We start from the raw sequence: 27,274 nt of genomic DNA, 5'->3' as shown, positions 1-27,274 counted from the left end.
AAAGGGACTGAAGTTAAGTATTTTTTATTCAGTTTTATCCACTAGCTGGATGTATGAGCAAACTAAACATTAAAAAGAGAATTTAAAAAACACATTATACTGGACATTTACCTCTCATGGAACTCTTAAAATATTAGTGGTTCTCTTCAGTAGCTTCAAAATTGTGTTGAGCACTGGAGATGAGGTAGAAGAGTTTCTATTTCTGGAGTTTTGAGGTCTCTCTCCTATGTTCCATTCTTTCCATTTTCTTCTCATCCAGTAAAGTTCTAATTCTTGCTTATATCATTGTTTGTTGTCATGGAAATATCTGAAGGCTTTGATTCTACAATGATTATGTGCTTATTGTGCAGAGTAGAAGAAACTGGAAAAAAAGACTTCAAGGTAGAGATTAGTTTTAAAATTATGTATCTCCAACAACTCAGAGAAAAGCAAATTCGGGTTTTTTTCAGGGACAGAAGGTGTTTTGACTGCTGTTACAAATGTGGTTTAGAGAAGAACGTAGCACCTGGTGTATGCTTTCAAAGGTTATGGTTTAGCAACTCCCATCACTGAGGAGTGCTGATGGAATAGCAGTAATCCAGTTTAATAACATAAAACACAGAATGGGCTCAAATTACTTTACAGTTGTTTATATGGCAGTAATATCTGCAAGCAGACTTCAAAACACTGCTGGTTTATTAATCAAAGCCGTGCTCTGAGGTCACTAATTCAGAGGTAGCTGGTTTAGACTCAGCTTTTGGCCGTGCTTCAGCTCACTGTGTCACTGGGTCACACTTGGGCATCATGTCCCTCTTCCTCAGACTCACTCCCCAACTTCAGAGAGAACATGATCCCTTGGTGTAGTGGTTCCACCTCCCTGCCATGGGCAGGGACACCTTCCACTATCCCAGGTTGCTCCAAACCCCGTCCAACCTGGCCTTGAACACTTCCAGGGATGGGGCAGCACAGATGCTCTGGGCAACCTGTGCCAGAGCCTCCCCACCCTCACATGGAGGAATTCCTTCCCAACATCCCATCTAACCCTGCCCTCTGGCAGTGTGAGTCCATTCCCCTTTGTCCTGTCATTCTGAGCCCTTGTGAAAAGTCCCTTTCCAGCTCTCTTGCAGCCTCTTTAGGTGCTGGAAGGTGCTATAAGGTCTCCCAGAGCCTTCTCTTCTCCAGGCTGAACAAACATCTTCTACTGTAGTTTGGTAATGGGTAAAGATCAGATGTTTTGCTTCTAAATAAGAATTCCCAGTGCTTAAATAATTGCTAAAGCTCAGAAACATGATTAGTACCTCAAGAGAAATGCTCAGAGTTTTGTCCTCTGGTCACAAGATTGTTTTCAGGGATTTCTTCAGCCTACTGCTTCCAGATGCTGTTCACCAGCTGGGATCTGGAAGCCAGTTATGGGATTACACAATATGGCATTGCTCAATGGTTTGCATTTTGTCCTTTGCATTGCAACCATTTCTGGCATTTAGTGGATTATATCTGATACCAATGAATGTCAGGGAAATGATTTAAGACAGGGTTGTTATGGAAGCCATAAGATGACACCAATAATCACTGCAAGACTAAATAACTATTTAGTAAAAATGTTTTATATAAAAGGCACGTAGAAAAATTTACAATATTCACACATTAATGCAACCTATAAAAATTTGCTACATATGTCATTCAGCATAAAGTGAGATGAAAAGTGTGAGTCAGGACACAGCACAAACAGAACCTGCTATATTTTTCCATTCTTCTTCAACAGTGTCCTGTCTGATATCCCTTGATAATCTACCCCCAAGATAATATCTGGCAAACATGCCTTCAGATCACTAAGAAAATTACTATTTGGTGTGACTCCTGTTGCAATATGCTCTGCATGCAGAGACCAAACCTGATAGCAGGGGTCAGTCCTGCGCTGAAATCACCAAGCCCAGTCCATTTGCAAGGAGAAGCCACAAAAGTCATTTCTGCAAGGTAACAGACATACAGGTGTGTAGGGAATGGCTCTGTTCTCCAGCCTTTTCTGCCAGGGAGACAATTTCTGAATTAAATACTGAAATCATAAAGAAAACTGTAGAAATGTTTTCTGTTCTCTGTCAAAACAGATGATCTCAGAAGGAGGCAAAAACCAAAGTGTTCCAGTAAATGGTGAAGAATTTCACATATTTGATTGCCACTGAAAACAGTGTGTGTGACACTGTTAAACAGCAGGCAGAAGTTAAAACTCATTATTTTCAGTGTACACTGGTGTGTTTCTTTGCCCTAACCTGCCAAATGAAGGGTGTTCCTGAAATTCTTCTCTTGCTGCTCCAACACAGGGATTTAAGTGAGCCAACACACCTGCCTGTCTGAATGGCCAGATAAATCCAGGGGCTTGTGTCTATTAATCCCCTCTTGTTGGCTGGCAGGAAGATGAACGATGCCTGTTTACTGGTGAGGCCCATGTGCAGGGGCTGCCCAGTGATTTAATTACCACAACATGCAGGTGAATGGGAGGGTTCCCACAGCAACCCCCGTGTATTCAAAAAAATAGACAGCCAGACTTTCTCCTGCCATCACTCTGTTGATGTAAAGGAACATTTGCAGAACTCTCTTCCTTTTCCTCCAATATTTTTTTTCACCTTCCCCACTGTTTTCTCTGAATCTGGGCAAAATGAATTCATGGTCCAATTTGCTATTCCTCCACTGACAATGCTACAGATGTGCTGATTTACACTACCTGACTTTTGCTGTGCATTGAGCCCATACAGTCTGAAGTTTCAAATCCTTTTAATACAAAATAGTCATTTTCATAGAGTTAAAAAATATACTGTTCATTTTTTTAAAAAAATGTATTTTGCAAAAAAAAATTATGGCAATTTTCTGCCCATTCCTAAAAATAAAATCAAATAATTACAGCATTACCTAAATAAGCAGCACTTTTTAAAGTACAGATAGTTGTGCCTGTTTTCCTTAAAATGTTAGTCATTGGGGTGTGTTATTCTACATTACATCCTACCAGACACAGACAAGTACAAATAAACATGGAAGAATCTTGTCATGCCTAACTTGCTGCAAATTTCTCACAGAATTCAGTATTTACAGAAACCCACCTTTTTTTTTTTTTTTTTTCTGGATCCAGTTCTTGCTGCCAATAAGTGTAACAGCAACTGCATTACTGAACTTACTGGAAGCCTGGTGAGATGTCTGCAGCACAGTAATTAAGTAAATAGGCACTGTTATAAAATGTTGATCAAAACACAGATTGATTTCAAAAGCTCTTCAGTGCCATTCCAGCAGCTGTTCTTATGTACAATATCCCAAACAAGACAAATGTGTTTACTCAAGACATGATCCTGGAGAATGCTTAAGCACATACTTAATTTCAAGCATGTGGATACCCTGATGTAGTCAAGACTGTTTGTGTGCTTAAAATTAATTAGGTGCTTAAGTGCTTTGTTAAGACGAGATGAAGATGTGCAGCTTCTGCAAAACTCCTGTTCAAAAAACTTCTGGAGAAATTCCACGGGCACTTGGGGAACAGGATGTACAAAAGCTCCTTACAGGAGCTGACATATTCAAGAGAGGGTCCCAATGGAGACCACAAATAAAATTTGATATCCAGTCTGAGCCTCGAGTAGCCAGACCTGGAGCATCCGCCATCCCTCGTGCCACAGCTGAGCCAGCCTGGAGCATCTCTGCTGCTGGTGAGCACTCACCTGTCCGGGGTTCTGGCCAAAGGTATGGCCTGAGGAGTGTGAATCCCTCACACATCCCCAGCCTGGCTGCCTGTACCTGCACAGAGCATTGCCACCCACAGCCAGCTGCTGCTGCTCTTCCTGGCTGCTGGGACAGAACTTGGCATGGTCGGACCTCGCGGTGAGTGAGCTGAGAAAGGGGAGTCTGCTCTTGTTGGTATCGATACAGCTTTTGCTTGTTATCCCCTATTTTATAGGAATTTAGGCTGTCCCTGACTAGAAAAACTGGGCCATTTGGGATCATGATTTTCATGTTCTAACCAATCATAAAGGCTCCAAAAAAACTTGCTTCTTTGTCCATGTCAACTATGTCACTGTTGCTGACAGAGACAAAAATTCTGTCCTCTCTCTTCAGCTGAAACACACCACCTTGATAGATGGAATAAAGTCCATATTCCGCCTTTTTAGACCAGCAGCTTGTCCTTGCACTTTTCATCAGCAAAATGGGCTCAGGGTAATTAGTCAGTTTGTAAACATACTGGACAAGCTGTTTGGGGTTCCTGATTTGTCCCAACAAATCTGAGTCCTCGTTCTCGTTTTCACGGAATCGGAAGTAAATTTGTGAGTAGATGTAATAAAAGCCCGTCTGGGGTATCACTAACTCGCCGTTTCTCAGCTCCACATTGTAAAGGAAGGAGTGGCCTTTTCTTGATGATTCCCAGTTGTTTATTTTGTGTCCAATCCCTCTTCTGGGCAAGGGATTTACTGGAGAAAAAAAAAAAAGAGAAATGTTAACTTCAAAACCACGTAGTGAAGCTGGGCATCTGCTAGCTGAGGAGCCTGGTTTTTAATAATGAAGTAAGGAAACCTGCTCTTCCCAGCCATTCTTTAGGTCCATTCTCACAACAATTTGATGGTCCATAAGTAAGCTTTATGTGGGAATTAACATGAACTGCCTTTATTTTTAATATTTGTCTCCCAAGTAAGAGAAAAAAAAATCATGCTTCTACTTAGTAACAAAATAAAAATATCCATTAGTGTCTGATACCCTCTGAAGCTGCAGAAACCCAAGCAAGCCCTTCATTAACATGGTCCAAATGTCAAGTCTCTCCTGTCTGTCTCACATTTCTAACAGGTCTGTCACCATAGCAGCTGGGACTCGCACAACCGACAGAAGGAAACGAAAGGAAAGAGGAAAACTTAACACTAGGAAGAAGGACATTTACATTCTTTTTTCCCCCTAATGAAGGTTCCAAAAGAAGAGTTAGGGAGGTACCCAGAGGAAATGGGCTTTCTCTCTGTTTGGTGAGAATTAGCAGAAAAAACCCAATGCGTGGGACAAGATGATTTGTTTCCTGCTACTAACCCGATATAAGTATTAAAAAGTGTTTGTAAGCATGAGGCTAGCAACTAGAGAGTCATTTCTGTGGTCTTTAACTGTTGTTAGAGGTTTTCCTTACTGCGTGAGGACAGGGCACTCCTCCTGCTGCTGCTGCTGCCCGTCAGATGCGCCGCGATCCTGCGGGTGGGACCGCGCGGCGTCTGCCCCTCCGTGTGTGGCAGTGTCAGAGTCCTTTCAACTAAAGGAAGGGGAGAAAAGAAACCCCACATCAGAAGGAAGAACATTAGAAGGCACATCTGTTCCATCTGACTTGATTTTAAGGAATAGGTATGTCATTTTTTGACTGAATCATGGACTGATGGCTAATTATTGGCTAATAAGGCTCAAATTCCACTTTCACTGTTGCTCTTGAGATGTCTTTATGTGCCTCTCTGTTCTCCTTTTTCTCCTCCCTCTGCCTTCAAGTTGTCAACAGACAAAATAACCCATAGTACTCAATTTTATGGTTAAATACTCCTAATCTTCCCCGTGAATCTCCACTTGGAGATTCTAATGCTTTTTCCCAGCATCTTTAGTGTGAGCTTCAGCAGAGCTATTCCTTAACTCACCTCTGCAGCTTTGTGCTGCATGTTCCAGGAGCTGGGATACTGGGAGGGCTTTTTAAATGTCCCCCATAACACACGGGACTGAGATCTACAGGCTGAGTCCTCTACATCCACCTTGCATAATTACCTTGCTGTAACCACTTGACTGTATTTCTGCCTCCTGAAAATTCACCTTCTAGTAATAAGTAATCATTTTTTGATGACTTGATGCCAGTACAAGATCTTAGTCAATTTTCTGCACTTCTAAAAAATCAAGTCATTACACATCAAGTGCCACTAGCGGCTCCTTTTTACCACAGATAATAAAATTATTATAATACCATTGATTGCAGATATGTTTTCCTCGTAGCTTCTTGACATCATCTGCCAACAAACACAGAGAAAATGAATTAGCTTGTCATCTGGGGCTGACAGGTGCAGGAAAAAGACACACCTTTTTTTACTCATGAATAAAGAGGATTCTGGATTTGATCAACAAGCAAATAGAAAAAAAACCCCACCTATTACTTCGTTGTAATAAAGAATTTCTATGTTTACATCTTTTAGATAATGAAAGACATGAGAAAACATTTTCAAGAGCTCAGGCATAAATCTGTTGAAAAATCTGACCTTCATGCTTCTCTCAAATAAGAGAAGTGTCCAAGCACCAGCTTCCATTTGCAGAATACTTGCTAGTGTGAACTGCAGGGTCTTAGATCTGAGAAATTAAATTAAATTTTTTTTTTATACCTCTACCTATCTAAGTTCTTAAACCAGCATATTTTACTCTGTGCATTCCCCTTCTTCATAACTGTTTGCTGACTGCTGAAACAAACCAGTTTGGTATGGACAGTGGTACAGCTGCAGCAAGCATGGTGATGATTTACCTGGCTGGCTAATAAGGCCTTTATTGCCATTTACTGATGGGTTTTGTCCTGTCACATTTCTATTTATCCATCTATCCTATTAGCAATAGTAGTATTAGTTACATTATTGTAATTGTAACTTACTCTGGCACCCAGGCTACCTCCTCCTACGCAATCAGGGAGTTAACAGATATATTAGATGTGTAAACATCCACCAACCAAAACAATGCTTTCTCTATGCAGAAGTTCAGGGACTTCACTGGAAGAGCTTCCACCAAAGGAGCCGAGATCTCAGAACACAAATGAAGATTCTGTTTTGGACTGCAAGATCTGTTTCTGCCAGGAAATTTCAGCCAGAAGAGAACTTTTATGGATGAGCTTGTTTATGTGCTGGAGATGGGGTTTTGAAAGCCATTCCAGAAGATTTTAGCCTCTGCGATTGTTCAGCCAGACTGGCTTTGTTCTCTGTAGCCAAAATTATGTGTATTGTGTGTAAGTCACGCAGGAGGTGCTCTCTGGAAGGTGCTGTGCCCGATGCTGTGTGCTCACTTGCTCTTTCCTCCACCACTACATCACCCAGCTCACGACTGGACCATTCCTTAGGCACCTTTGTAGCTCTCCCTGTGTTACATTTAATCTCATTTTCTCTTCCCAGTGTCCCTGTATTTCCAAAGAGGCAGTGACAGCTCTGATAGCACCGTGATCTGTATGGTCAGGTAGAAACCCTTTATCCTGAGGTATTTCAGACAAGCCAACCCATCACTGGCATTTGCTTAGTAAAAGCTGATAGTTTTTGTTTTATTATTTCCTGAATGCAGTGAAACCACTTTTATGGGTTGGGGTTTTTTTGGTTTTTTTTGCTTCAGTGCAAGTACTCTGCAGCTGGAGCTGTGGCCTGACAATTGCTTTGCAATAAAACAATCCGAGCCTCCTTTATTCTGCTATTAGGATTCTTTCAGCTGTAACATCCCCAAGCACTCTGTTCCCAAATACCTTTTTAATTAACTTTCCCAGGTGCCACTTTACTTGCCAGCAGGGATCAGCTTCTCTGTCTTCGCTTTCGATGAGATCCAAGTTTTGGATGGAATTTCCGATCTCCTCCCCGGTGAGACAAGCGATGCCGCTCTTGGAGTACGAGTCCTGGAGCTGCAGCAGAGGGGAAAGCCAGGATTTTTCACCCATGATGTGTCTGCAGCTGTGGTATGTCACTATATTCACTGTGCTAAGGAACACTTCTCTAAAGCATTTCCTGGTGCAAGTAGGGCTATATGAACATCATGAGGATTTAATCCATCCTGATCTGACATATTTCAATATGAGGGCATACCTCACATGCAAAACTATGCTTGCATTGTCTCCATGGATATAAATTTGGTATCAATTTAATAGGTTTTGTGAAAATTCAATACCCAAATCCCTCATGTTGTAAATCCTTTAGTTCCTCTAGTTCTGCATTGAAAACATTTCTTTTACAGAAGGGTTTGGGTTTTTTTTGTTTGTTTGGGTTTTTAAAATATATTATTGAAAACAAAGAACTTAAACATATTTTTTATGCTGTCTTTTCAGCCAATTCCATTTGTAATCCAGACTTTTGCTGTTATATATCCATTCCATATCCTCCCCATATCCAGTTTGGAGTCTCTCCTAATAGCATTTGTCATAATAGTCCAGACAACTGAAATGACATTTGAGCCCAAATAAAATTATAATGCTAGATGTTTTTGACATGAAAATATCAAATATCTATCTCTATCCTCCAGTCATAGAGAAAACACTTTTTTTTTTTTTTTCCTGCTAAAGAGAAATGAGCTTGAAGAGATTGGCAAAACTCCTTTTGGCTCCAAGGCAATCTGACTGGGAGAGCTTTCCTAGCGGAAAGCTCTGTCCAAGCTCCCTGCGGATGCGACTCCAGCTGGCGCTGTTGGTTAATGTGGGAGCACAGAACCTGTGACCAGCCCCTGTTTCCTTTGAGCTGGGCTCCTGCTGCATCAGCTACAGACTGGTCAGCCTTGTGGAGCCAGCAAAGCACTGCGGGAACTCGGAGGAAACAGCACTAAACATGCAAAGCATTCAGATGGAATTCTGGTAGTAGCATTTAAATTTCACTTTTTTGTTGTGTTAAAGAAGCTTGGTTTGGTTTGCTAAACAGATGCATTTTTTTTCTACAAGTACCAGTTTTTAGCTGTCCTTGAGACTGGTGTATTGAAAGCAAGAAATGGATTTCCTCCTTCACACTCCATGCTTTTCCTGGCTTTTAGAAAACAAAGGTGTCTAGGAAGAGATTTCCTGCTCCAGGGGGAGGAGATTTCACCTCCTTCAAGTCCCACCTTCAGTTTGCAGCAGCAGATTCCACTGAACTTCAGCTAGTACTTGAAATGATGTTGTGTTTTGTAGGCAGCAGAAGGAAAAGGGGCCCCCATTATGAGTGTTTGTGAGGGTTTCTGTGTCTTTGCCAAGGAGTACAGTGGTATTTTTAAATCAAGTTTCAAGAACTCAAAGTGATTAATACTATGTGCTCATTGAGGTAAAACTACAGCTCTGACAGATTTAACTAAACAACGAGCTTCTATAACAAAGTAGTTTGACGAGTTTAAGAAAAAAAGCCAAACGTAGGCAAGTTGTGAGGTTACTGTTTATTCTCTTGCAGACCTGTCACAGCTCAGCTCCCAGCTTTGCCCTCCCACCTGTGCCTCTGCCTCCACCTTACCTGCTCACTTTTCCCCAAAACAGCTTTACTCTCCTGGCACTGGAACCATGTTTTGTATGCAGTTTGAAATCCTCAGGGAATGCAACCTTGCAGCAGCATATTACAGTACTGAAGGATTGGAATTTCTCTTGTAAGATTTACTCAAATGAGGTTTATCTGAAGCACTGAACCCTTTGAGGACACAAGTCCTGCAGGAATCTTATCTTGTAAAGACTCTCTCTTATGTTAGGAGTGGTTACTGGACTGTTTTTGAAACAGAAGGAAGCCTGAGGATGTTGTCCTTGCAGCCCCATATCCTGAAGCATAAGAATTTTATTGTCTCAGTACTTCCTCTTAAAGCAAAACAGTTAAACAAATGTCATACTCCTAGTCCTAATCAGTCCTACTACAGCTGTAGTGGAAAAACCCTGCTGGTTACCAGCATTACCAGCATACTTTTTGTAAAGACAGAAATGCCTGCAGTCCACAGTAATTTGGTGAAGGCGTAATGCAGGTATTGTGAACATCAAAGGGAAGAAAAACATGCAAACAAAAATCATGGTGTATCTACAGAGATTTATTCCACATGCACCATGTGGATGTGGAGTAGCAGGCTGTGTCTAGATGAGGTTTTTCCTGTTGGTTGTGCACCAAATGGCACATGCAGGAATATGTGGTTAATGTACTCCCTCCAGAGCCAGCAGCCTTCGTTTGTAGCCCAGCATGACTTAAATTTGGACAGATTTATCCCTTCACACCAAAGGCAGGCTTGTTATTCTTCAGAAACTGTGAGTTGTATTTTGGGCAAGTCCCTGAGATGTGGTTGTGTCCCAGGTGTACATATTTGAATAGAAGGAAGGAAAAGATAACTGTGGTTACTAATTACTTAGATTGGCAAGTTTGTTAGCAAGGGACTCTGAACTGTGTGCATGGAGAAATGAGGATGCCTTTATATATTTTTCTTCATTAGCAATCATGTAACCTGATTTCATAAAGTCAGCACATTTCTGTGATTCCCCCATTTGACTGCCACAGCTATAAATTCAGCAGGAAAATCTGTTTTATATATTTTGCAAGTATGAACATTGGCTCCTGTTGCAGAACACTGCACACCCTTTGCCTCACAGAGAACTCTGACATCTCAGAAGACTTCACCTATTAAATCCAACGTGGAATAAGTGCATATATAGCACAATATGCATATATACATTATTAATAATAATGTGATTAATTATGCATTGCTGAGTGCATATATACAACAGTAATTTACATTTATGCAATACTTTCTGAAGTTGTAGATGTACAGAACGCTTACCTGCAAGTAGGTTTACCTTTGTGCCAGGAGGAGCAACATCTAGGCACAACTTACAGCAGGACAGTAAATTTGGGATAAGACACCCACGGAAACCCTGAGCAACAAGGGGTCCATGAAAAGCAGGGCCACACACATGGGACTATAACTTAAATGCAACTTTCTTGGAGTGTAAATGATCTTTTGCAAGAAGAGGGAAGAGTTAAGCAGCAGCTGGCAGGCTTGAAGGGTGGCTGCAAGGAGACCAAAGCTTCTAGACTATACAATGGATATTAAACAATTTATTCTGGGGAATTCAGTAATGTTTGCTGTCTGGTGCAGTTCCTTTAGGATTAGTCACAGTCTTAAAACCATGCATTGTCCTAGAGGACGCATCTAAAAGGCACTTGAGCTTTCCTCACTCCTTCTCCACGGCGCCTGGACTGCCCAGCTGACAGAGCCTGTTCCACCCAGCCCTCCCGGCGCTCCCGCACCGCAAAAGTGATGAGACGGCGAATCCGCGCTCTGATGGGAAACACATTTCCTGCAGAAGCGCACAGCTTTGTTTATTTGGAGTCAGACACTTTGTAGGTGCCCTGGCTTGGAGCTCCGCTCCCCGCGCACACGCAGGGCCCGGCTGTGCCGCGGACAAAGGGGAGCGCAGCTCTTTGTCTGCGGGGAGCGGGGGCTCAGCCCGGCCCACGGCTGCTGCTCGCACCGCCCCCGCCCACCGAGCCCGCGGCCCCCGGCTCGGTCCGTCCGAACGGGCAGCGCGGGGTCCCCCCCGCCGCCGAGCCCCCGCACAGACCTGTCTGAGCTCGCTGGTGAAGTACAGGAAGGTGACGGCCACGCACACGGACTGCAGGAGCACGGCGGCCACCAGCACGGCCCCGCAGGTCAGCGCGGGGCTGGGGCCGCCCGCCGGCAGCATCGTGGGGCTGGCTGGGGCGGCAGGGCCGGCCTGGGGGCTCCGGGGGCTCTCGGCCGCTGTCCCGCAGCGAATGCAGCCCCCGGCAGCCGCCGCGCTCAGCCCGCCCCGCCGGGGGATGGAGCGGGCGGGGCGGGGCGGGGCGGGACGGGCCCTCCCCTCCCTCCTCTCTCTGTTTTGCCTCCCTGCCCTGCCCGGTTTTCCTCCGTCTCCTCACTGGTTTCCTGCCCTGGTTTCCTTCCCTTCCCGGGCTTTCCTCCCGGGTGCCGCCGCTTTCTCCGCCTCCTTCCCCGAAGCGCGGGATCATTGCTGAGATGTGCGGTCACAGCTCAGCGCTGCTGGAGTATTTCCGAGCAAACTCGCTGAGAGGTCGCCACCAGAGAATGGTGGAAGCTGGTTTTCTTAGGACATTAAGGCTCTGGTTATGTGCGCAGAGAAGCCCGGAGTTTCCTGAATCCAAGCTGTGTTACAGAATCACAGATTGGTTTGGGTTGGAAGGGATCTTAAAGTTCAACTCGTCCAACCCCCTGCCATGGGCCAGGACACCTTCCACTATCCCAGGTTGCTCCAAGCGCTGTCCAGCCTGGCCTTGGACACTCCCTGGGATGGGGCAACCACAGCTTTTCAGGGCGACCTGTGCCAGTTTTTCACCAACCTAAGTGTAAAAACAGTTTCATTGTAAATAACTTCTTTCTTATGCCTAATCTTAATCGATGCTCCTTCAGTTTAAAACCATTACCCCTTGTTCTATCAAAACAGGCCCTGCTGAAAAGTCTGTCCCCATAATTTTTATAAGCCACCTTCAAGAACTGAAAGGTTGAGTTACTGCCTCCCTGGAGTCTTCTCTAGTTGAACAAACCCAATTCTCTCTGCCTTTCTTCATAGGAGGTGCTCCTATGAAGCATCATCTGATGCCCTCTGAGCATCATCTGGATTCACTCCAGTAGGTCCATGTCCATCCTGGTCTGTCCTATCTGTGTCCTATCCTCTGCAGCTTCTCCTGTAGAGCTCGTACACCTCAGAAGGGTGCCTGTGAGCCAATAACCTGTGCCATGAGCTCCTTCCCAGTGCTACCAGTGCTTCTACTTCCTGGTCATGACATGATTACTGCCACAGTACATGGACATCAGGTACGTTTTGAGTTTGCTTTATCTGAAGGCACTTTGGGGTTTGTTTGGTGAGTTTTCAAACCTCTAAGTCTCCTTCTTGCAAGCTTTTCTCCAAGCTGTTCCACCCAGATAGTTTTCCAAAGGCATGTCCATGCTTTAGGGTGTGTCCATTGACTTTCCCTGGGGTTTTGACACCTTCACCACATACAGACTGGGTTATAAGCAAATCCATAATTATCTGCTGATACTTTTAAATCAGCAGAGGTAGCACCTCTGCTGACTATGCAGCCATGGAAAACTGGGATTTCAAATCTAAGTGCAAACATTTGAGTCAGGTCACTTTCGTGCTGTTGGCTACAGGGTAGGATGAAATTTTGGCTCCTGCTCAGCATCTGCTACCTGAGTTCCAGGAAGCAGGTGGGAGTTCTCAGTATCATTACAGGGAAAAATTAAAATCAAGATCTCTTCATCTCTCCTGACTATTGAGATCATCTTTAGAAGACATAACAGCATTGTATTCAACCATTTAGAGGAAAATTAATTGTTTTTTCTTCCATCATAATGTAGCAAAATAATCCCCGAATCCCTGTTCAACGTGGCAGCAGGCAGTTTATTTGTCTGGCTCTTTGAGACATTCAATCTGTGTGCCAGAACAGTTCAGATCTGTGTGATTCCAACACATATGTCAGATGGAGGATAACATCTTCTCAAAAGTGAGCTCATGGTCCCCTCCTATGACTTCTCAGGAAAGTCAGTGTGACATTTTGGGCTCCTTCTGCTTTGTTTACCATGGTTCATAAATTCTTAAGAAAAATTTCATTTGAGAGAGTCATGTGACGAATCAGTTAAAAGGTGGCAAACTGACTTGGATGAAGACTCCTGCCTGCTGAAGGGAGTTTTTGTGGCTATTCATTCTAGTTGTTTAGGGAGGTCATATCTCATATGAGGGAGTTTCCTTTCAAAAAGAATAGAAACAAAAGTGAAAGAGAGCCAGGGCACTACAGAGCACTCTTGTTCACAGTTAGGAGTTGGTTTGGATTCTGTGTTTTTCCAGCCTCTTCATGGATTTCTCCTCACCCTACAACTTTTAACAGAACTATTTTGTAGGTTAACATACCAGTTCAGGAAAGATTTTTTCAAGACCCATATACTCAGTTTGTTGCCCTCTACCAGGCATGGCCTGTGTCTCCCTGACCCATAATTTTAAATCCTCCATAGGTATTCCTTATGTTTCTGATTTAATACTTGTTTAATTAGTGCCAGGCACTAATTAGTGCTAGGCAAAATTAGCCAAGTGTGGTTTGAAAAGAGCGATGGGAAAAACACACTCAAATCCATCTCTTCAAAAAATTATGAGTTCACTATCTTTCTGAAGATTTAAGATCTGCAAATTTCATTACAAATTTCATTACACAATGTTTATGAGTTTGCACACTGACATAGGATATTCCAAAAGTGAAACTCCAGTCATTTCCAGCATTGAATGCACTTGAAAATCTTTGCTACTTTCAATGCTCACTTTCCTGCAATCAATTTTTGTCTCTAATAAGTGTGAGTTTATACAGAAAATAATTTGTTTTAAAGGTTCCAAGAGCAGAAAATGAGTGTTTTGATGAAATTTTGCCGCAGTAAAGCTGGGGCAGTGACACCAGTGGGAAGGAATGGTGTTAGCATTCTTTTAAACAGAACCAAGTCATGTGTTTGTGTAGTGCTAGACCAGGGCAGCTCCCCAGTAAAACCTCTGATTCTTCCTGGCTCCTTCATCCTATTAAAGCTTACTCAGCGAGCTGTTTAATTAGAGATAAACCTTAATCTGTGCTGTGGACGTAGGAGGCGTCGCTTGGCATGTCAAGGAAACACCGGGCAGAGGACCTGCCACACTTGTCCCCCAGCAGTGTGACTGGTAGGAATCTATAATGGCTCTGAAAATGGGCAAAAATGAAGGAAGAGTGACTTGAAAAAGTCCTTCCGTTCCCATTGCTCACTGATGGCAGTGATGGGGGTGATGAAGGTGTTTTCAGAGGAGGACAGAGGCTCCCGTACACATACTGCTGCCAGCCGTGCAGGTGGCTGTCACCGCTGCTGCCGCTCCCTGCCAGCCCCGGCACCGCAGGGCTCTGCTCGTTTTCCAGGGCAGACAAAGCAGAGCTGATTTCTGGTACGGAGCAGGTACTGACTTTGATTTCTCTGCTGGGCAGCAAAAGGGGTCGTGTTTCTCATCACAGCATGTAGCTGCAGAGAGGGAATGAAGCCGTCCCTCCTTCCCCCCAGCAGACGCCTGAATGCAGCTCTTGCTTTGGGCTTTGCTGCTCCAGCCATCAGTTCCCGCAATGGAGCCGCTGATTGTTTGGCTCTGAGAGCGCAGTGGGAGATTGCTGTCTCCTCTCCTTCCTGAAGGGAAGGGGAAGTCCCTGCCCATCTCCGCAGCCTCCTAGTTCATCTCTGGGGCGCTGCCACACTCAGCTCAGGGCACGGGTCATGGACAGAGTCACCCTGCCGAGCACCCCAATCAAGCAGGCACAAGGAGCCTGCAGCCAGCACAGAGTTAACCTTGCCATGTGGTCCTCAGCCCTGCACATGTGCTGGACAGATCACATCTGACTCCCGTGGTTTGTTCATTCCCTCGTGGTCCCTGTGCCAGATTCCAACCTCATGTTTTACTGTTAGTTGTAAACCATCTCAAATCCATTAGTTCATTGTGATTTGTACTGTCAGGGGATCAGGATCTATTTATCAGTGCAATATTCTTTTGGCCTGTGGTGTTACACAAACAACAGCAATGGTTTGGCTGGCCCCAAATACACCTATGAATTAAATTATTCAGACCTGACATCTCTCTTTCAATGCCCCAAGCAGTGGATTTGATAAATAGAGCAGGAAATATCTGTGCATGGACATGCCACGCTCATGTCCAAAAGTGCTGTAGCAACAGCATTCATTCCAGATCTAACTTTGGATCTCTCCATTTTAGTTAAGAAAATACTTTACCTTTTGCCTGTTGATATACTGTATATATTTTGAGCTTGTTCTTAACTTTTGTCAGTTATATAGGGGCACTTCCAAAAGTATATTGTCCTTTATGAGTGCTTGTTATGAAATCTCTCTCTGAGAGATTTAGTGTCATAAAATCACTGAATTGTCTGGGTTGGAAGGGACCGTAAAGCTCATCCAGTTCCACCCCTGCCATGGGCAGGGACACCTTCCACTGTCCCAGGTTGCTCCAAGCCCTGTCCAACCAGGCCTTGGACACTTCCAGGGATCGGGCATCCGCAGCTTCTCTGGGCAACCTGTGCCAGGGCCTCCCCACCCTCACAGGGAAGAATTTCTTCCCAATATCCAATCTAAATCTGTACTCTTTCAGTTTGAAGCCATTCCCCTTGTCCTAACACTAGTACTTCTTTAGCTTTCAAGCCCTAGGGATTGTCACGAGGCACATCCCACGTGTTATTCCCTGAATGAGTACAGTTGGTTTCACTAGGGTGCCCTGATCCAAGATTCCTTCTCACACTGGGGGTTTTTTAACATAAATCATTTCCATGTCATTGTTTTCATTATGATTTTTAGTGCCACACCTAGGAGTTTCTGTTTGACAGAAATGTCTCACATTTCCACATTTCTGTTTGTCTTAGAGTGAAAGATTTTGATTAAAGAAAAGTTTCTAAATATGTCATTTTGGAATAATTGAAACGCCTTTATCATTACAATAAGGCATATATCCATTGTAAGGGATACATGGCTCTGCTTTCCTGTATTCCCTGGGGATCCCTGAAGTAGCAGGAACTCCTTTCAAGTGCAGATTCCAAAGCTGGACCTGGCCATGTGGCTGTTCCATTACTGCACAACCAGTCTTGTGTGAAGCGCTAGATGCTGCTCAGGCTCCCTGGCTAGGGGAGCAAAGGGAATGTTTATAGATGCTCTTAAGTCTTTTTCTATGTTACATTAACAAAGTGATAATGTTGAAATAGGTTCATTGTAGTCTCAGCTCTGGAGGGAGCTGGGAGGAGATCCATAACACATCCATCTGCCTCCCCAACATTTCAGAAAGAGGAAGAATTGTCCCTGGCACACAGCAAAGATTTGCTATGCAATTAGCTTAAGCCTTGAAGCATGAAATTTGATTTTCTTTACCACAGGTGAGTGCTTTTGAACTCCACTGAAAATGGAAGACAAATATTTCTCTTTAGGGTGCCAGTTGTGTATGCAGAGAAATTACTTTTTTTTGAGGCTTCTTCTCAGCAAAGCATCTGTCACATACCTGTCTATCTTCATCTGGGCTACAGATTCCTCCTGGGACAGATGAAAATCAGTAACAAGGCTGTAGATAGAGAAGTGAAGGAGATTTCTCTTTCCTTGCTGGGGCTACCTGGCATTCACAGTCCCCTGTGCTGTCAGCATCGTGGCCAGGGTTTTGCTTGGATATGCTCTCCCAGCTGGCAGCAAAATGCTGTGGGTGCAGAGGAACAGGGGAGAAGCAGGTGGGGATGATTTGTACTTACATGAAGCCTCTTCCCTCTTCCTGGCAAACCAGGACATGATGGATTAATTGGATGGGCTGTGTCTTCTCTTGCCGTTGAAAAAAACGTGGAGTGAATTAAATTCTCGGTGATGTCTAGAAGGATCTCTTTTCCTGCTGTCATAGTTTGGTTTCATCTACAATATGTTTCATCTGTGTTGAGGATGTGTGGATTGGGTTTTGCATCTCTATCAGCACAGCCCTCATGGGGACATACTAATGGAAGTGGGGAAGAGGTTTGTTTGTATCTGCAGCTACTCATCCGCGGCAAGAGCATCGCCGTGACATAGAAGGTGATACCCATTGCTGTGTGTGCACTTTGTGGGCTTATTTACTCTGTGTCCTACTGCTGTGGAGGCTTTGGGGCTGCCTGGTGGCTGCTTTGTTCTGAGGAGTGGCACAGATCCTGGGAAACACCGTGGACTGCTCTGATCCGTAGCAAGTGGGTCTGGCTCCCAGATGACTGATGAAGTGCTGCATATTTCAGTCTGCATATTATTCTTCTACTGTTTCATTTATGTCTATTGAATGACTTCATGCCAGTAGATAGAAAATACTCCTCTGCTCAGTCTTCTATGCTCTATGATTATTATAAAGCCCAGGGAATAACAAGAAGAGAATACAGCCATGAATATTGTAGCTATTTCGCCCTGAGTGAGGGACATGGGAGGAATTTCTGGGAGTGGGGTGCAGTGACTCTCATGCAAGAAACACTTGGATGAGAGTCACTCAGGGGGTACCTGCACCACCTCGAATGTGGTTCTTTTCAGATTGACAGCTGTGAATTCAGGGGGGCTGGATCAGGGACTAGCCAGGTGAGTCAGGGTTTGCCAGACTGTCCAGAGGCTTGTGAGCAGGAAACACAAGTCACTGGAACCCGTGGAAGACTGGAAGAACTTGAATTACTTGTGCAGATTGCTGGGTTATCAGGTAGTTGGAGCAAAGACGGAAGGGAGCCTTGGCCTTGGTGAATATGCCAATCACATCACGGTGGTGATAAACAATACACGTGCTTTATGTTATAAAGGTGCTTCATAAATGTCAGCTGCAAACGTTATATTGGAATTCTGTGTATCTGCATCTTTGGTGACCAGCTGGTATTTTCAGTGACACCTAACTGCAAAGGCATTTGCCTTCTGTCCTGGAAAAGGGTCATTATCAGGCAGGGAGCAGAAATTCCCCACAGCTACTGCCAAAGAGAGCATTGAAACAGCTCTGTGGCCAGTTTGCCACAAGAACAGAGTCTGAATTGATCTGGAGCTGATAGCAGATGGCAAATTTTACCAGATGTAAGATGTTTTCTTGGGCTTGTAGGCACTGAAACGCAGTAAACAGAAAGAGCTTGAGGAAGAATAGAAAGCGAAGCAGTCTCCTGGGTCAAATTTCAGTTTCATCATTCCTACTCCAAAAGTTGTGTAATATTTAACTGAAAAAAGACATTTATAACCATAACAATATTTAACTAAAAGCAAACTGCAGTGTACTTCATCAAGCTGCAGTATATTTGCTCTTGGACCAAGATTTTTGCTTTTCCTCACTAATTTTCAACTTCAGCTAACATTCATTTGGAAAACAAGAACTTGAGTGTCTGGGAATAAAACTCATGTAACAAATGCTTCCCTGGGCTCTTCGAAACAGGATTTCCTTATTTACTTGGAAAGGAAGTTGGAAAAGGCTCCTGACAATAAATATCTAATGCAAAAAATATTAAAGTGGAGAGCATAACATTTTTTTAAACAACCCCACTGGTTTAGAGCTAGAGATTGCTACACAGCAATCAATTTACTTGTTCTGGGTAACCCACAGCACTTATCTTTTCCCATTAATTTTTAGCTAGCCCTGAGATGTAACTTAATACAGGAGTACTCCACCAAACAAACCCTGGAGACTTTTTCATATCTTAGCAAGCAAAACATTCCCAACTTGTGTTTTCAACTTTGTTCAGTCATTACTCTTATTTGCCTGAACACCACAACAATATCAGCAGAGTTTTAAAGTAATCTATTAACCAGAAAGGTGATTCAGGCAGTGCAAATAAAGACCATCTGAAAAAAAAATGTAAGGTGTCAACCCTTGGAAGGAATGAGATTGCACAGAGGTGCTTTGAGCCTTATCAGTCTCATCCTTCATTGTTCCAGGTGTCTCCTCAGACCAGAGTGCACAGGATGCAGGAATCCCTGGCATTTCAGATGGTGATTCCAGGTGGACTTTTAGGGTTGTTGGGCGGTTTTGCTGCTGAAGAAAACATCCATATGATGACATAATCTTGATATAGGTGACCTTTTTTAAGGCCCAGCTCCTAGAGTTTATAAAGATTTGTAGATGTAATAAGGAAAAGAAAAAAAAATCAGGTTTTACTGTGAAAGAGGAAAGGCTGGAAATACAGCAAAAGTATGTCCTGGGGGTTCAAACATAACTTCAGATATTAAAGGAATCCAGAGTTGCCTGTAAAATATTTTGCAATAGTAAAGCCATCTCAAAACTTTTTTAATGATGAGTGTTGGAAACTTGTTTTGGCAGAATCAATGCATGAGATTGCCATGGAGAAGGCTTGGGAGGATGTTTGGGTCCTTATTAAAGCTACATGGACATAAATAGCTATGGAGTCTCTGTTGCATGCCAATATTACCTGACTGGGTAAGATTTTGCACTTCTTTAATCTCGTGGATAATTTTGGGTTTGGGGTGTATACTGGTTAAGCTGGTTAAGGATTTGTGGAGTTTGGGATAAGAACAAATTGGAAATGTTGCAACAGAATGTTTGCATTAAAAGAATAAATGCAAAAGTAATTTCTTTATAACTAGGAAGAATTATCATCAAAGGGCACTTGAAAAATAATTGATGACTGCAATCAGCCACTAAAATAGTTATTCAGCACAGTTAGATTTTAAAACTACCTCCATGACTGACTTAATTAAAACAATTACCAAGGGATTTGCCTTGGCTTAAAATGATATGTCCGTCTCTATGACTTTTGGAGGCAGGTGAACTCTATCTCCTTGGCTTCTCTAAGGCTCCTGTCCAGTAACATATTTGGGACAATTAGGTCCTTAATCACCTAGAGAAGAAATATCACTCACCCTGGCACCAGAGAGCCATTCCCAGCACAGAGATTGTTCTGGCGTGTGACTCAAGGGCTTAATTTTAAAAAATGGGCAGTTAATGTTGCAGATGCAGTTTTGTGAAAGGAAAACACCAGGAGATGATGATATGGCTTCACAAACTTCCCCCCGCTCTGTTGGTGCCTTGGTGTCAGTGGCAGCAGCAGGATGTGATAATTGGGTAGGATCTGATACCCATCTCTCCACACAAAGCTAATGCCAGAGTGAGGATGACTCTTCCCTGGCCATGAGGAGGGCTCAGCTGCCCATCCACCATCAGCCTTAGCCACTCCAAAGTGTTTTTGTCAGTGCAGAGGTTGGATCTGGCTCATCATCAGGCTCTGGCTTCTTTTAAGGTGATAGTTTAAAGGAAAAGACTCAGTGAATGGCTTTCTCATCACCTCTGCCATAAATTTTTAATGAGTGCTTTCAGGCTGCTGAAACTCTCCTGTCAGAGATCAGTGGGGAAAATCTTACCTGTTATGTAACACTCATTTTGGGAAAAAACCACTGTTTATGAGAAACACAATGCTTACTTCCTCCAGTGAGATTATCATTGGTTTTGTTTTCCTTTTCTTTGTTACCAGCAGTTCCATGTTTAGCTTGAAGTGTCTCTGAAGGGAGTTACCGACAGAGCCTCAGCTGAACCTGCTTTCTGTTTCTGTTACCAGCCACATCTTGAGGTGCTTCCCAGGACATTCTGTACCTGTGGGAGGTCTCAGCTGGGGCCAGGTGAGGCCTCAGTCAGACACAGCTCCAGAGATGCCACCAGCAGCTTTCCTGAGTTGGTGGTTTGGCCATCCCACTGGCAGTATCCATTGACATCTCCCACTGCTTTTCAGCGTGTTTGAAACAAAAATTCAGTTTCCCAGAGAGGTTTGTGGTGTGGTGACACAGAGGGTTCTGTTAACCTGCTTAAGAGGCGAGCAGGTGCAGGGCAGGGTGAGAAATTCCATCCCAGGCTGTGGCCTGAGCTGCCCTTTAGTGAACAGGCTGGGAAAATGGGTCAGTCCCTCACACAGGTGGGTCAGGCCCTCACACACCTCCTTCCACCACAGCTTCCCACCCAGACGTGAAAAAGGTGCTGATGTCACTCCCTGCCAGCAGCCAGCTGTGTAAAGGACCTCTGCCTTACGCAGGGAAACACAGACCCTTCTCCATAGAACACCTTTCACAGAGGCTGAAAGTGGAGCTGGGGAAGCACCTCTGGCTTGGCTGTGAATGTCATGAGGTAGATGTGCATTTTAAACAGAGAGAGTAGAAAACATGAGACCTTTGAACTCACTGTTATCAACTGAAACAGGAGAATGGAGTGAAATTCCAATTTTAATTTGAGCAGTGAGGTTACTATAGAGCTCATCATGTTTGCCAGTGCTTCTGTTCTGCTGATTGCTGATAGATATGCAGATTTTATTTAAATTACAGGATAGCAGAAGACAATGAGGTGCTGTCACAAATCTAGACAGAAGGGTTACTAGGATTTCCAGAGAGCTGTTGGGAGTGAATATGCAAAGGGTGCTCAGCTCTGCATATAACTTTATTTTCTTTTCTTCAATGTGTCTCCTTAAGAAACATTTACCACCACTGGCCCTCTGTCACATGGAAGAGGTGCTGTTTAGTTTGTATGACTTAAAACTGTTAAACTGTGCACAAGCAAGGGCTGCTTCTTCAGAGAGCCCTTGTTCTGCAGCTGGTTATGAAAGAGCAATTTCGTTGTCCTTGCAAGACATTAATAGGGAGGAAGTTAGAAATATTTTATAAATATCCCATACATAGCCTATTTATTATGCTCATTTCCTCTTCCCTTGCTCAGAAACTGTCTCAGGGTCACTTGAAGCTGTAGCTGAAGATGCACAGCAGCTCTCCCCACGCTGCCATGCCGACTGCAGACTCAGATTTGCCTCCTATGGCCACACTTAGAATGAATCAAATTCTTTCGGAAAGAATTACACACAGTCCTGAAAATGGTTGTGTGCAGGTATGGCAAATCAGATATGCCCTGAATATTTATAATAGTAATCTGTTTGTTCTCTTGTGCTTGCCGTGCACAGCTGCACAGGCATTTATTCTCCAGGGAGCACAACAGCTGGACAGGGCTAGCAGAGATTGCTGTGATAATATGTTTGCAAATCATTAGCAGGACAAGGCACTAAAGCCCTTTGAAGCTTCCCACAAAGGATTCAGCACGTCTGAGGTAGCCAGGGCAAGGGCTGGGGTCTGGCTCTGGGGGAGGGCTATGGCAGCAGGAGATGGAAGCTGGCAGGAGGGGATTTTTGGTATGAAGAAAAGCAGATGTGAACACAGGGTTTGTCCAAACTCCCTTTCCAAGCACCGCTTCCTGCCTGCTGAGGAGGCACATTTTTGTTTCAAAAGAGCTGAGTCAGGTCCCAGTATTACAGAATTGATGCTCCTGAGGTGGGTTTTGATGCTTCATCTAGTTAAGCACACAGAGGAATCCCCTTCTCACCACCAAACCAGTGCCAGCTTTCCTGCTCCACTGAGTGCTGTGAAGGAACAGGCTCCCATCCAAATAGGACCAATGCTGTTGTCAGCCCAGATGCAAGTCAGAATATAGGTCAGCAATGCTCCATCTCTGCTAAACATGTCCCTGAGGCTGTTTTCTGATCCCCAGCACCAAAAACAACATTGCAGAAAGAACAATAGCAATGCCAGAGTTACAGGAATCAGGTTGATTTTGTTGCCTCTGGGAATTTTACTGCTGAGTCTGCCACAAGGAAAAAAAGCTGGGTGCAAACACAGCTGGGTGCTGCTTTAGATTTTAAGCTTCTTTGTGGTAAAAGTGAATCAGTTTTCTCCAACACTGAACCTTTTTGAAGGTTAGCGGCAATGATTCACAGATCCATCACTGCCTTACTTGGAAAAGAACCTGTTGCACATAAAAATAGGTTTAATAACCTCTTTCCTTCTCTTGCAAGTCGCTCCTTCAATCAGAGAGAGGGAATTTTGCTAGCCAGCTGACTGCCAGGGCCTCCAGAGTATGGTTCTTAAAATGCAATACAGGAAATTCCCCAAATTTAAAAAATGTTCCAGAGGCAAGATTTGTAGGAAAAAAGCAGTAACTTCTTCTTCATTTGCACTTTTGCAAATCAAAAGAGGGGCCTGAGGGGTAAATTGCATTCCTTATTTGTAATCCTGGCTTGCTGTGGGTCTGACCCAGGCTGTGTCTGATTCTTGAGGTCACATAGTGGTTTTAACTCCAGATTTGCATGTGAAAAAAGCATTCAGTGATGCTCTGTGTTTAGGCATGACCTGCAGGCAGGCAGCAAGTGGGGAATGTGTCTTCAGTGTGACCCTTCAGCTGCTGGTGCTCACCTGCATCCCACCAGAAATAAGTTTGTGAGTTACTGGTTCTCTTCATTCCCCTGATCAGAGCCAGTCCTGTTGTAACAGCCTCCACAGGCTCAGAGCTCTTGTCCCTGCTCATGATAGAGTTCATGGAGAGAGAAAAAAAATCCCCTCTGACCTCATCATTTCTTGGCTATATCTGTCTGAAGGCTGGATGGCTGCACCCTCCTCAGGGCAACAGGCTGACAGGTCCCCACAGGTCTGAAAAGAAAATATCTGGTGTTCCTTTCCCTTCTTTTGGGTTTTTCTGAGCTCTGCACTTCTTACTGTAGTTTTTAGGGCTGGAAACTTACTTTTGTTTTCTTTAGGAAGAAATGTTTGTGAATCTAGGCTTGATTATTCACCTGTTTCTGAGGTGGTGTTTCTGTGGACAGCAAACTGCATCAGGCTGATGGAGATGTGAACCAAGGGGACACCTGCCAGCTCAGAGCCCCTGAGAGCTGCACTGGGCTCTTTGTCAGATTTCTCCTCTGACTTTAGCCAGATTCTTCAGCTTTTCTTCCACAGTGTGTCCCTGTCTTCAAGGAGACCATCAGGTGGAAGAAATCCCAGAAGCCAATCCCCCCCCAGGCAGATTACGCAGAATTCGTGCCTGAAGAGCTCTTTGTGGGAATTGACTTTCAAGGCTGAATTATTGATGCATTGACAAACTTCTGCTTTCTTTTCACAGAGAAGGAACATCATGAGAAACAGACTGCTGAAAAATCCTGCTAATCAGATAATCCTTGAACATGGTGCTGCTCCAGACTTGAAGTCTCCACACCTGCATGGATGTAGAGGTCTATTCTATGAATGAATGCACACTCCTACCTAAACCTGCCCACAGACATTCAAATATATGTCTGTATTACAGATGTAAGTCCTCCCAGTGCACGGTAATCCTGGCTTGGTGCACTTAGCAAAACTTTGATTTATTGGGCTTTAAGTTCTCTGGATGACAATCATCCCCAGATGGAGTACTGCTGTAGTTGAGCCAAATATCTCTTTTGCCTGTAGGACACCTGCTATTACACTTTCTTAACATGGAGAATGTTCATTTTTCACCCAAATACTGTTCACTGTTAGGTAAGCATGTAGCTCTCCAAAATTCTTGTCAGGTTACTTTGCTGTTTCTGGCAGCCTGGAGCAGAGGTTTGATGTATGTTTAATGTGTATTTACACTGACCTGGAGGATTTGCAGTTCTAGTAAAACATCTTGTATTCACCTCATTCTTTTCTCAGCTTTATGTCCGTAGAAGTATAATATCCAACCTGGCTTCCAAAGTTTCTCACCTAATTTCTGCATTTTGGTGGGTCTCAGCTGTTACAGCAGAGTGCAAAGGGTCTTGTAAGGGTAGGAGAAAGTGTGCAGGGTGTAAGAGTTGGGTGATCCTAGACAAGATATTTATCTTCTGAGCAGAAATGTTCAGGAAGCTTTAGCTGAAGTAAATACAAAGGCTTTAGGTTGTGTTTGGATTAAGATGCTATTCATTCACCCAGCAATACCCATGCTGACAGGTCTGTGTAGCTGCAGAAGGATTTGTGCTTTATCCTGACACAGGCAGCATCAGCAGAAAGGTCAGCCAGTGGTCACGTCATGGAGCTGAATGCTCCCACAGACTGAACCTTTGTGGCCCAAGGAGTGTTTTTAAAGTATGTGGTATCTACTTTTGAAATCCAGTTTTCAAAAGGCAATATATATATATATATTTCTGAAGCATTTCTTCCTTGTCATGGCAGTTTAACATTGCTGGACTCATTTCAGTGCTGTGAGTGTGCAGAGTGGAGGGAACACAGCTCGGGCTGTGCTGCTGGCAGCTGAGGTAATCTAGTCATGACTTGCTGTGACTTTCTTGTTATGAAATCACTGGTACTGGATAAACACAGAACATCTGCCTTCCATCCCTTCTAACACCTCGTTTTTAGCTGTAAATAAGTGCTTGCTGTAGCACTGATCTGAACTGAAGATTGTAAATGTGCAGGTGAGTGAAGACACCTCAGAGCTCGGCAGTGAGGCATCAGGGACAGGAGTGATCCCTGCAGGAGCCACAGAGGCACAAATAATGCTGGAGACTCACCCAGCTAATGGGATTACTGGGGAGAAATGCTGTGCCCTTCAGGAGCTGGCCTTCAGCAATACAGCGAGGGGTCTATTGGAGCAAGCACTGAAATGTCAGGGTGCAACCTTACACTGCAGCAAAGCCAAGGCAATGGCTCGTGGATGCTGGGAAGGGACTGTTCTGTCACTCAGCTGCTTGCTCCCACTGCCTCCCAGGAAGCTGTCAGGAATTCACCTGTCCCTGCCCTGGGCCAGCCCATAGAGCAGCCCAAGAAATGCAAACAGCTCCACGTAAACAGACAATAATTTCTTTTGGCAGTTTGCTCCCTGACTGGAGTTTCCCCAAATGTTTTGTTTTCACAAGTGATGGGTTTTGGGTTTGAAATATGTGTGTCTTTGGGACCTTGCATTGGATGTGGGCCTGCCCTCGTTCCAATTCACAGCAAATCCCAGGAGAACTGCAGCAGGAAGAGGCTCGTTTCATGGCTCACAGCCTGGAAATACTCTTCTCAACACAGTGTGGCTTTCCAAAACTGGAGGGGATCAACAGCATCAGTGCAGTGTTTTGTTAGGTTAGATGGCCAAATAATCTGTGAAGAAGCCAAATACAGACATGCTTTCCTTTATAGTTAGTAAAAAATGCTTTAAAAAAATGGTGAAGAGTTGCCAAGAGTTCCTTGAGTTTTAAGTTTAATGAATATTTGCAGTTTAGAAGTTATTCTCTCTGGCTGGATTTGTAGATCAAACAGGAGAAAACCCACCTTGACTTAAAAGTCAAGGAAAAGTATTTGTATTTTTACTTATTTCACCTTTCAGCTCTGATGGACTTAAAGCTCTGGCAATGTGTTGGTGTATTTGTCTAAGCCCATAAAGATAATCTTAGCCCTCAAGGGCTTACAGTCAAAATAATTTCTTTGCAGTTCCTTGGGTCCATAAAAACAGCTGAGTAGCACCGATGGGAGTATTGTGATAGTTCACCTCCACTGTACTTGCAGGGCTGATGCCTTAAGCTGGGCACAGATAATTAAATCTGTTGCTGCTGTCAGGTTTGTAGGAATGTCCTTCTGTTTCAAAAGCCTTTTACCTATTGCACCTGTAATCACAGAAGAATCTTTCAGTAAAGTCCCTCAGGCATGCAGGGAATGGAGAGGTGCACCCAGCAAGATGCTCTGTCTGATCCTACTCCTCCCCAGTCACTCTGCTGACAAAGCTTTCTCACACTTGTGTGAAATGCTAATGTGGGAGGGGGATTCCCTGGCTCCAGTCCCTCCTGACATTTTCAATCCATTTCCCAGGCCTGTTTTTCCATCCTGAAGTGTAAAATTAATTTTGATGAAATCTTGAGTGAATTAAACTGCAACACAGCGATCTCTTTGCTCAACTCATATTTGCTGTCTGCCTTATTTATATTGAGAAGAAGCACTTGGGCATGCCAATTGTCCTGTCATTTATTTGCCTTGTGCATCGAGCCTTTGGCTACTAGAATTAAACTGGAAAATACAATTAAAAGCATTAGCTGTAGCAGACACACAAAAAAATATCATTACATGCTTGACAATGTTCTCCTTCATATTGTTAATCCCTGCAGATCTACCTCTGCTATTAGATTTCATCCACAGATTTTATTTTTCTTGGAAGACTACAGTAATTGGAATGAGAATTCCTGGTTGTATAAGGAAAGAAAAGGAAGATGTCACCAAGCTGGAAAGCCTCACCTGACTTTTTTTGGTGAGTATGGTCTAAACTTGAACTTGAATTGAGCAAATATTATTCAGGCTGCAAATTATTTGCAGA

At 43.8% G+C, this 27,274-nt stretch overlaps 1 protein-coding gene and 1 long non-coding RNA gene across 3 annotated transcripts; one reads left to right on the top strand and one right to left on the bottom strand.

The window, feature by feature from the left end:
• Positions 1 to 1,561: 1,561 nt before the first annotated feature.
• Positions 1,562 to 11,430, bottom strand: TNFSF10 (TNF superfamily member 10). The gene is made up of 5 exons (XM_032119586.1): positions 11,234 to 11,430; positions 7,442 to 7,594; positions 5,924 to 5,966; positions 5,117 to 5,236; positions 1,562 to 4,421 (listed from the first exon to the last, which is right to left on the bottom strand). The coding sequence occupies exons 1-5, from the start codon at positions 11,354 to 11,356 to the stop codon at positions 3,973 to 3,975; spliced, it is 888 nt and encodes a 295-aa protein (XP_031975477.1). The 5' UTR covers positions 11,357 to 11,430; the 3' UTR covers positions 1,562 to 3,972.
• On the top strand, positions 11,234 to 27,274 carry LOC116448732. Of its 2 annotated transcripts, XR_004242097.1 has the most exons (5): positions 11,234 to 11,321; positions 12,348 to 12,483; positions 19,496 to 19,612; positions 24,113 to 24,297; positions 27,069 to 27,274. It is a non-coding gene; the product is annotated as an uncharacterized LOC116448732 (long non-coding RNA). The 2 variants fall into 2 exon arrangements; XR_004242096.1 differs by lacking the exon at positions 27,069 to 27,274 and having other exon boundaries at positions 24,113 to 25,127.

This window comes from Corvus moneduloides, chromosome 10, assembly GCF_009650955.1.
Source record: "Corvus moneduloides isolate bCorMon1 chromosome 10, bCorMon1.pri, whole genome shotgun sequence".
NCBI lineage: Eukaryota > Metazoa > Chordata > Aves > Passeriformes > Corvidae > Corvus > Corvus moneduloides.
The sequence above is the reverse complement of the archived record's forward strand: the minus strand, read 5'-3'. Positions and strand labels throughout refer to the sequence as shown.

What these genes read in the sequence shown, in the direction of transcription:
- TNFSF10 (XM_032119586.1), bottom strand. Translation starts at nt 11,356, where the DNA reads ATGCTGCCGGCGGGCGGCCCCAGCCCCGCGCTGACCTGCGGGGCCGTG. An exon ending in TGGGAAAGTTAATTAAAAAG is followed by an intron (nt 5,967 to 7,441) that starts GTATTTGGGAAC and finishes GTTTGTTGGCAG; the next exon opens with ATGATGTCAAGAAGCTACGA. An exon ending in GAGTGCCCTGTCCTCACGCA is followed by an intron (nt 4,422 to 5,116) that starts GTAAGGAAAACC and finishes TTTTTTCTCCAG; the next exon opens with TAAATCCCTTGCCCAGAAGA.